Below are 9,909 nucleotides of genomic sequence, written 5' to 3'. Positions count from 1 at the left end.
TATATATATATATATATATATATATATATATATATATATATATATATATAGAGAGAGAGAGAGAGAGAGAGAGAGAGAGAGAGAGAGAGAGATATACCACTTCTTCTTTATCCATTCATCCATTGATGGACACCCAGGCTGCCACCACATCTTGGCAATTGTAAACTGTGCTGCAATGAACATAATGAATTCACATGTCCCTTCGAAGTAGTGTTTTGGATTTCTTCAAATAAATACCCACAAGTGGGATTACTGGGTTCTTCTTTGTCTCTTGTATCAAAGTCTGTTTTGTCTGGTATAAGTATTGTGACCCCACCTTTTTTTTTTAATTTCCATCTTCGTGAAGTATCTTCTTCCATCCCTTTACTTTCAGTCTATGTGTGTCTTTCGATCTGAAGTGAGTCTTATGTAAGCAGCATGTGTAAGGACCTTGTTTTCTTTGTTGCTTTTGTTTTGAACTAGGTCATAACACAATATTTCTTTTTTTTAATTAGTTTCAGGTATACAAAACAATGTAATAGTTAGACATTTATACCCCCTCACAAAGTGATAGCACCCCTCTCCAATTTATTACCCCTCTGACATGGTACATAGCTATTACAATTCTGTTGACTCCATTCCCTATGCTGTACTCCACATCCCGTGACATACAAATATATATATATTTGATTATACTTGATGGGCCTTGTTTTCGTATGCATTCAGCCACCCTAATGTCTTTTCATTGGAGCCTTGAATCCATTCAGATTTAAAGTAATTGTCGATAGGTATGTAGTTATTATCATTTTATTATTAATATCTTTTTTTAAGATTTTATTAGGGAATTGAAGGAGGGGAACAATGTTGGGGAATTGGGGAAGGGGAACAGCCAAGTTGTTGTCCTTCAATCTTAGTTGTGGAGGGTGCAGCTAGCTCAGCTCCAAGTCTAGTCATGCCGCTCAGTTCAAGGTGCTGTGTTTAATTAGTTGCTGTGTTCAATTTATGCTTCCTATCTTTTTGTTGAAGTTCTCAGTGAAATCATTGCGCATACTTATAACCAGTGTCCTTTGTTTGTTTGTTTGTTTGTTTTTAGCTGAGCCATCCTGCAACCTGTTGGCAGCTCAGCAGCTGCTCAGCTCGGGCCAGGACTCAAACTGCTGTTGCTCAGAGCTCGCACTCTTGAGCGAGCTCTTAACCAACTGAGCCACTCGGCCAGCCCCTTATAACCAGTGTTTTGAACTCTGCATCTGGTAGATTGCTTGTCTCCATTTTATTTAGTTCTTTTCTGGACTTCTGTTCTTTCATTTGGGACATGTTTCTTTGTCTCCCCATTTTGGCTGCCTCCCTGTGTTTATTTCTATGTATTAGGTAGGGCTGCTATGTCTCCCAGTCTTAGTAAAGTGGCCTTATGTAGTAGGTGTCCTGTGGGGCCCAGTGGCATGGTCTCACTGGTCACCTGAGCCAGGTGCTCCCGGTGTGCCCCTTGTGGGTTGTGTGTGCCCTCCTATTGTAGCTGAGATTTGGTTGCTGTTTGCATATCAGTGGGAGGGAATGAATCTCAGGTTGATTGGTTGTGAGGACTGGCCATGACTACACTGGAGGAGCTGTTGTTCAGGGGCTGACCCTATGGAGCAGGATTCGCTTTAGCATGACTCTGGTGCCTGCCCAGTCTGCCCTTTGGGTATGTTGTTTGTGGAGGTGGTTGGGTGGTGCTCTGGTCTGCTCTGAAGGTGGCCACCAGGTGTGTTGGTTCTGGAGCCTCTTGGGAGGGGCTCTGGTGAAGGTCAGGATCATCCTCTGCCAGTGCCCTGCCCAGGGTTACTTGGTATGAGCTACAAAGTGATATGCATATGGTTGTCACTTGTGCTAGGCTTAGAGGTGCCTGGGAGAGGCTAAGCTGAAGCAAGGCGGGCTGCCGCTAGTGCCAGGCTTAGGGCTTTTTAGCAAGAGGTACGGGGCATGCCGAGGGAAGATACTGCTTGTTTGTGGTTTGTGAACCTTTCAGAAATTTTAGGAAAGTCTGCAGCATGAGCCAAAACAGGCCACTTGTATGGAAAAGCCACTGGAAGCGATTTGGGTGGGTCCAAAAGTTGTGTGAGGTGGGGTCTTAGGGAATCACCAGGACCGGTGAACAGTGTTACCCAGGCTGATGGGGACACAGATATGGTGCCCACTTGTGTGGGCAGGTTGGGGGGTGGGGGCAGGGCTCAACAGAGGAACAATGGCGTGTGCTAGCACTTCTGCCTGGGAGACAGCTGCCCCCTCCAGCCCTCACCCTGAGCCAGACAATTCAGTTCCTCCTTGTATGTCCCTGGCACTTTTCAAGCTGCTGCCCCAGTGCTAGAGCTCAGAGCCAGTGCTTCCATCAGCGAGTAAGTCCATGCATGGGGTCTTGAACCTGGAACTCCAGGCTCCCTCCTTCTCACTCAGCCACAATCTCTGCTGGTTTTCATGGCCAGAGTTGTAGGGACTTCTCTACTTTGCACTGGAACCCTGGGCTGGGGAGCCTGGTGTGGGGCTGGGACCACTCACTCCTTGAGGAGCACCTCCGCAGCCAAGATACTCCTCCCAATTTTTAAATTGCCACATGTGGGTGTGGGACCAGACTGTTTTGCGTCTCCACCCCTCCAAGTGGTCTGGAGATGGCTTCTTCTGTATCTCCTTAGTTATAAGACTTATGTTCATCAAGACTTCAGGTGATTTTCAGTGTTTGTTCTGTAGTTGTTATTTTTAGGTGGACATGGGAGGAGGTGAGCACTGCATTTACCTACTCCACCATCTTGACCAGAAGGAAGCCTTGTACTGGATTTTTAAAAAATTTGTTATAAAAGCAACTCATGCTCAGTATGTGAGACAGACAAAAAGGAGAAAGGGGGAAAATCAACTGCAGCAATCACTGTTTTTTTGTTTGTTTGTTTTGTTTTGGTGTATTTTCTTCCCGTCATTTTCTTGCACATAGTTTCCCCCCACTTTGTTGTAGATGATCATGACAAACATACTATGTATAAACATTTGTATTCTCTTTTTCACTTAACAATATAATGTAAGTATTTTCCACATTGCCTCAGATTCTGTAAACAGTTTAATGACTGTATATATTCCATTAAGTGGATTTCACAGTTTATTTCAATATTGCTCACATGTTGGATTTTTAGAAGAGCCTCAGTAGCCACAGAGATGTTGAGCAAAGTGTTACAGTGCTCACATACCACCCCCATCATGAAGCTGGCCTTGTTCAGCTCAGGCCATGGATTCTCTCTCTCCTTGAAACACTGAGCTCACTTTATGGTACCTCTCACATCGCACATCACTTGTTTGCATTACACTGTAGCAAGTAGCAGCGCTGCACCTTCCTGAGCTAGCTTATACACTTTTTGTGGGCACGGTCTGTGTCAGATTTGTCTCAGCAACCCAGACAGTATAATGCTTTGTACAGAATAAGTACTCCATAAATATTTGTTGAATGAATGAATACTGAATGACCAAAAACAGTCTTATCTTGGAAAAGACTTATAGGTAAGAGGCAGTCACATCTGAAAACTAGTTTCCATACATAGGGAAGAATATTTCTGAAAATTATGGTTATTAAAAGTCCTGTCTCTGCTAAGGGCAGAAAGAGAAGAAATAGGTATGAGCCAGAGCATACAAGATTTAGGTTAGCTTTGTGGAAGCATAGAATATTTTTTTAAATGGAATCTCAGCTGTTTTTGAAAGTGTATGTATAATTCTGGCCTAAAGATGGAAACCATTAATTAGTTAATGTTTTTTTGAGCCCAAAATGTTTATGTTCTGTCTTTAACTTTGCTTTTTTATCACGTTCTCATGTAATGTATTTGTCTCCACAGGCAGGAGATGCTGCATGCTTCTACGATATAAAGCTGGGTAGGAGGCGGGTAGAGCATCACGACCATGCTGTTGTGAGCGGAAGATTGGCTGGAGAAAATATGACTGGAGCTGCTAAGCCATACTGGCATCAGTCAATGTTCTGGTAATAGTTTTTTGCCTCGAGAACTCAACTGGTTAGAACACAGAATTAATAGAACCAGAGTTATGGTTTGGTTTCTTTGTGGGCCAGTTAGCTTTATACGGGGTGGCAGAGGGAATTCTATCTCGTGTCCATGCATTCTTCCCCAGAGCAGCCATCTGGTAAAAGGGTCCCATTTGGCCTAAGTTAACTAGCTGAAAGAATGGAGAGGACATCAGCACTTCTGGTAAAAGAGCTTAGAATTCAAACTGTAGCAGGTGGTACAAAAGTGTACTCTTAGGTATAGACAATGGTATATTTCACTTTGTTCTTTGCTGCTCACCCTAATGAGCCCCATATGCTGACAAAAAATGCAGCTCACTCATATGAAAACTTTAAGATTAGGAGTTCAAAGTCAGGCATATAGGGAGTTCTCTGGATAGCAAGAAGTTAGCAATGGACATCCCTGAATACTGAGGCTGGCCTTGTTTGGCAAACTCTCATCTTGTTGATTTGAAGATGAGACTTCAAGGTTTCAGAAACCCGTAAGCAGGGGAATTCTCAGCTGATGGGAGTACACTTTAGGATGATCACTTACAGTTTTATGAGTGGGCAGCAAAAACATAACAGATGGATTTTGGGGTCAAAACATATAAGATAATGCAGTTAGGAAAATATAGTCCATAGCTGTACAATTATCAGGTCCCAGAAAAGAAAGTAAGAAGTCATTGACTGTTACCTGAAGACACACCATGTGAGCTCCTGTGGCCAAGAAGATAACAAAATGTAGAACACCAGAAGCAAAACAGCTCGAGGAGCCTAGGTGATTACAAAACCATGGTGTGTGTCATGCTGCAAATACTCTGTGAAGTTCCTAGCATATTAAAAATAGCATGATGATGATAGGCAAAGAGTCCAAGAAGATCAGTTAAAATAAAATGACCAAGTAGGTGAAGGTTCCTGTTTATAGAAAGCATTCTGGCCTGGAAACATGAAGGCTAAAAAGAAATACGGTAAGTTAATGAAACCATAAAATATCTAAGATTCTGAATTCCATAAATATGGAACATGCTTTAAAGCTTCTGAAAGGCAATTTTAGGATGAGTTAAAGGAAGGTAGTGAATAGTAAATGTGGGGACCCCATCACTCACCAAATGTGGTATAGGATAAAAGCATAAATAAATTGAAGAAAGTATAGATTGTTGTATGGATATGTGATATGCATAATGGTTTCCTAAGGAAAATAAAAGTTGCTTGGGATAACCATGCTTTCTCACAATTGTCTCCAGATGCCCCAGTGGACAGCAGATCAATTTGGCGTTTCTCTTTTGTTGCACATACCAAGTTGATGGGTTGGCATGAAAGTGCGGTGTCTTAGAGAAAATGTCCTCCTGTGTCATTCTTTACAGTCCCATGACAGCACACCCTCTTCTCTCTCCTTCCTTAGGAGTGATTTGGGTCCCGATGTTGGCTATGAAGCTATTGGTCTTGTGGATAGTAGTTTGCCCACAGTTGGGGTTTTTGCAAAAGCAACTGCACAAGACAACCCCAAATCTGCCACAGAGCAGTCAGGTAAGGAAAGCCAACCACTTCTCTTGAAAGAGTGTTGAGAAACAGTGGTCCAAATTCTCCTGAACAAGGGGTTTCTGTATTGGCCAGTGGGGGAGACTGCCAGTGAAAGCCTCTCTTTATGTGTGCTTTAAAATAAACCAAACCCAAATTCCTCACTCTTTAGTGGTCTGAGAGCTGGCAAAATCAGATATCCTGGTCAAAGCATAGACTCAGATATTGTAGGACTCCATCCTAGACTCTAGATAAGTGGCTAGCTCAGTGACTCTGCTGTTTAGTTTGTCTCTAGGGGATGGGAAGATCGGCATGATGAAGAAAACCTGAACTTTTTAGATGTTTTATTTTGTTTTGTTGTTGCTTTTATTTTTATTTTTGTTTTTGCTTCCTGCTAATCCTGAGAATTATGCCTGAGAGCCTTAGTTTAGGACATGCTATCCTCCACAGGCCCTGACCAGTGAAGAACGGGGCTGAGTAATTCTTGAGCTGCCTCTAATTCCATTTGTCAGATCTTAATGCCAGGTTTTCTTTAGGTGGGAGGCACCTCTTGGAATGAACTTCTCTCCTACACACATCTCTTTCATTAATTCCTAGGCCTATACTCTCTTCCTTCCGTGACCTCGGCCAAAGTTATTTAACCTCAGTGTCCTCTTGTCAGAGGCATTTCAAGAACAAGTTGCTCTTTAAGGAGAAATAAGACATTATATAGATATATAGATCCTTGCCCTGTGTAATCCAAGTAGACTACCTACACGCACTCCTTAATTCTGACCTCTCCTGGGAAGCGGATCCAGGAGAGTGACCCAGGGACTTATAAACTCCAGGTCACTAATCTGTCCATGGGGTAGTATTACTTGGAGCCTGGTTCTCAGAAGATAAGGTGCCCCCTTCCCATGCCACCACCACCCCACCCCTGCTGCCAACAGAAAACACCACCACTCTGGTTTTTCCATGTAGAAATGCCTTCTGCTTTGGCCAAAGTGTGTCTCTAGCCGTGCTGTACAATAACATTTTCTGCTATGATAGCATTGTTCTATCTCTGCTCTGTCCAATACATTTAGCCACTAGCCACATGTAGCAATTAGATTGTCAGAAAAGTCATGACGCATGTTTGCACCAGATGGCACTAGTTCATTTTTGGAAGTACTAGAGTCATTCGCATCTATGTTATTGCTATGTCATTTGACGGCTGACAGTTCTAGCTTCATTCTAAAAAAAAAAGTGAGCGATTTGGTTGAGTTTTGGAGATTTCACAACAAGTTGAAGATGGAAGACCAAACTCTGCATTGTTGCCATATTTTACTGTTTTATTTCCATAAAGAGAAGAACATGCATCAAGCTTGTGAAAAGTTGCATTAAGTTTACGGTGACAATGCTCTATAAGAACATCAGTGCCAACGATGGTTCACGAAATTCCGCGCTGGTGATTTTGATCTCAATGATGCTCCTCGGTCAGGGAGGCCCACCGAGTTTGATGAAGACAATAAAGTCATTGATAGAGTCAAGCCCACATTACATGACATGAGAGATTGCAGAAACATTGAACATGCATCATTCAAGCGTTCACGACCACCTGAAGAAGCTCGGATATGTAAGCAAGCTCGATATTTGGGTTCCGCATGAACTCAAAGAATTTCATTTGACGGCGCGTATAAACATCTGCAATATGCTCATTAAACATGAGGAAAACGATTCTTATTTGAAGCGACCGATAACTAATGATGAGAAGTGGATTGTTTACAACAATGTGGTGCACAAACGGTGCACAAACGGTCTTGGTCCTGACGTGATGTTTCGCTTCAAACGACATCGAAAGCAGACATTCATCAGAGGAAGGTTATGCTCTCAGTGTGGTGGGATTTTAAAGGTGTCATGTTTTTCGAGCTCCTACCAAGGAACCAAACAATCAATTAGAATGTGTACTGCTGGCAATTGGACAGTTTGAACGAATCCATCATCCAGAAACTTCCAGAGCTTGTTAATTGTAAAGGAGTTGTGTTCCATAGCGACAACGTGAGACCACACACAAGTTTGATTACCCATCAAAAATTATTGGAGCTTGGATGGGATATGTTGCCACACCCACCATACTCGCCTGACCTTGTGCCGTCAGACTTCCACTTGTTTCACTGTCTTTAAATCTCTCAGGGCCGGCCGAGTGGCTCAGTTGGTTAAAAGCTTGCTCAAGAGTTTGAGCTCTGAGCTACAGGGTCGCCGGTTCGATTCCAGGCCCGAGCTGAGCTGTCGCTGAGCTGCCAACAGCTGGCAGGTTGGCTCAGCTAAAAACAAAACAAAAAACAAAAACAAAAAAGCCAAAAAAAACCTCTCTGCATGGTATAACGTTCAATTCAGATGAGGCTATAAATCACCTTGTTCAGTTTTTCTCAAATAAAGATAGATCCTTCTATGAACGAGGAATTATAAAGCTCACTGAAAGATGGCAAAAGGTTATCGAACAAAACGGGCACTATAACATTGATTGATGTTTGTTCTTTATATAAATAAATGCCCTTTGAAAAACATACAGAAAATATGTCATGACTTTTCCGACAACCTAATATTTAGCACTTGAATTGTGGCTAGTGAAAATGAGAAACTGAATTTTACATTTTATCTCATTTTAAGTAAAATATTCTAAATTTTAATTAATTTTAATTAGAATAGCTATATGTGGCTAGTGGCTACTGTACTGGACCATGCAGCTCTAGAATGTTTCTCAGAGGACAAGAGCAAGTCTCACAGTTTGAAGGAATACCCATAGCATAAATTTAAAATGGGACTGTAAGGGAGGGAAGTTTGGGGTCAGACTGATGCAGTACCCAGGAGCTGGCAAGGAAGAGCTTTCATTGCCTTTGTCAGTGGAGAGGGGCTAAAGAAGGCCAGTGTTTACTGAGGGGGTGTAGAAAAATCTAGAAGCAGCTTGAAGCAGGTGTTGAAAGACACTTTCCTTCTAGAATTTCCTGAGCTCATAATAACTGACTTTGTTTTGTTTTGACTTTGTTTTGGGGGTTGGCCACAGGGACTGGTATCCGATCAGAGAGTGAGACGGAGTCCGAGGCCTCAGAAATTGCTGTTCCTCCCAGCAACCCTTTGGTCCCCCACGCTCCTGCTGAAGGGGAGGACTACGGCAAAGGTGTCATCTTCTACCTCAGGGACAAAGTGGTGGTGGGGATCGTGCTGTGGAACATCTTCAACCGAATGCCCATAGCAAGGAAGGTAGGTGCCTGTAAGAGGTCTTAGAAAAAGATGGGAAGTGCAGGCTGGAAAACGCTCCTGTGACTTCATCAGGTGCCCTGCTCTGCATTGTCCACCCAGGTCAAATTGTGCCTGAGTACATCAAAGGTATAACTTGGGCTCAGGAATGTTTCTTTTTCACTTAGGACCTGGCTAGGTGGCCTGGGAGTTGGCACATGGTCATTTGGGGTTAGTAGAAAGCTGTTCCACAGCTCCCTCCTGGTGCAATATGAGGACTGGCCCAGGCTGCCCCGTTGTGCGGCCAGGCCTCAGTGCACACGGAGTGAGTTAGTGACCCACTGTTTGTCTCTCCCTCAGATCATTAAGGATGGCGAGCAACATGAAGATCTCAATGAGGTAGCTAAACTGTTCAACATTCATGAAGACTGAAGCCCTCAGCGGGATAGGCAAGCACTTTGCTGTCCTTGACAGTAGCTTGGATGGCTAAAAAAGCATTTTCTACTCAGCAGACTTCCTCTGTGTGTATGAGTATGAATGATTGAGTCCTTTGTGAATATTTCAACAACGTAGGCAGATTCTTAATGTTCACATCACTAAATAAAACCTGATTCTTCTAAATTAAATTCTGCTCTCTTGGAAAGGGAGTGGGTGGGTGAAAAGGGGAAAGATCTGCATAGTAAAGAGCATGGAAATGGGAGCTACTACCAAATGCATGATTTTTTTTAGCCGTATATAACCCGCTCCACACTAAATTTCTTTGGGTTCCCTGAACTTCTTTCTCACCCCTCCAGACCTCTCTGTATGCGCCTCCTGTGGCCTCTGCCCACAGAGCTTGACCTCTCTCCCCTCATCTAGGGAAGGTCCTGGTCTCTATGACGACTCCTGGCCCTTCCAAGCCTGTTCCTTGCTTATGTCTCCCTGCTGATCTGCAGCTTCCTGGAAGCCGGGACCATGGCATTAATATCTTGGTTAAATCTCTAGAGCAGTGATTCTCAACCTTCCAAATGCCCCAACCCCTTAATACAGTTCCTCATGTTGTGGTGACCCCCAACCATAAAATTATTTTCGTTGCTACTCTACAACTGTAATTTTGCTCCTGTTATGAACCGTCATGTAAATATCTTTTTGTTTTCCGATGGTCTTAGGCGACCCCTGTGAAAGGGTCGTTCGACCCCCAAAGGGGTCGCGACCCACAGGTTGAGAAC

The 9,909-nt window shown here is 43.2% G+C and overlaps 1 protein-coding gene across 4 annotated transcripts in view; it reads left to right on the top strand.

Annotated features, from left to right (window-relative positions):
• AIFM1 (apoptosis inducing factor mitochondria associated 1) overlaps positions 1-9,327 on the top strand; it is a 35,422-nt gene extending 26,095 nt beyond the window's left edge. For all 4 annotated transcript variants that reach the window (XM_019653932.1, XM_019653931.1, XM_019653935.1 and 1 more), the window contains exons 13-16: positions 3,825-3,967; positions 5,391-5,515; positions 8,529-8,725; positions 9,062-9,327. In XM_019653932.1, coding sequence (XP_019509477.1) covers positions 3,825-3,967; positions 5,391-5,515; positions 8,529-8,725; positions 9,062-9,133 — 537 coding nt within the window. In that variant the 3' untranslated portion in view covers positions 9,134-9,327. The remainder of the gene's footprint in view (positions 1-3,824; positions 3,968-5,390; positions 5,516-8,528; positions 8,726-9,061) is intronic.
• Positions 9,328-9,909: the final 582 nt, after the last annotated feature.

This window comes from Hipposideros armiger, unplaced genomic scaffold, assembly GCF_001890085.2.
Source record: "Hipposideros armiger isolate ML-2016 unplaced genomic scaffold, ASM189008v1 scaffold_210, whole genome shotgun sequence".
Classification (NCBI taxonomy): Eukaryota; Metazoa; Chordata; class Mammalia; order Chiroptera; family Hipposideridae; genus Hipposideros; species Hipposideros armiger.
The sequence above is the reverse complement of the archived record's forward strand: the minus strand, read 5'-3'. Positions and strand labels throughout refer to the sequence as shown.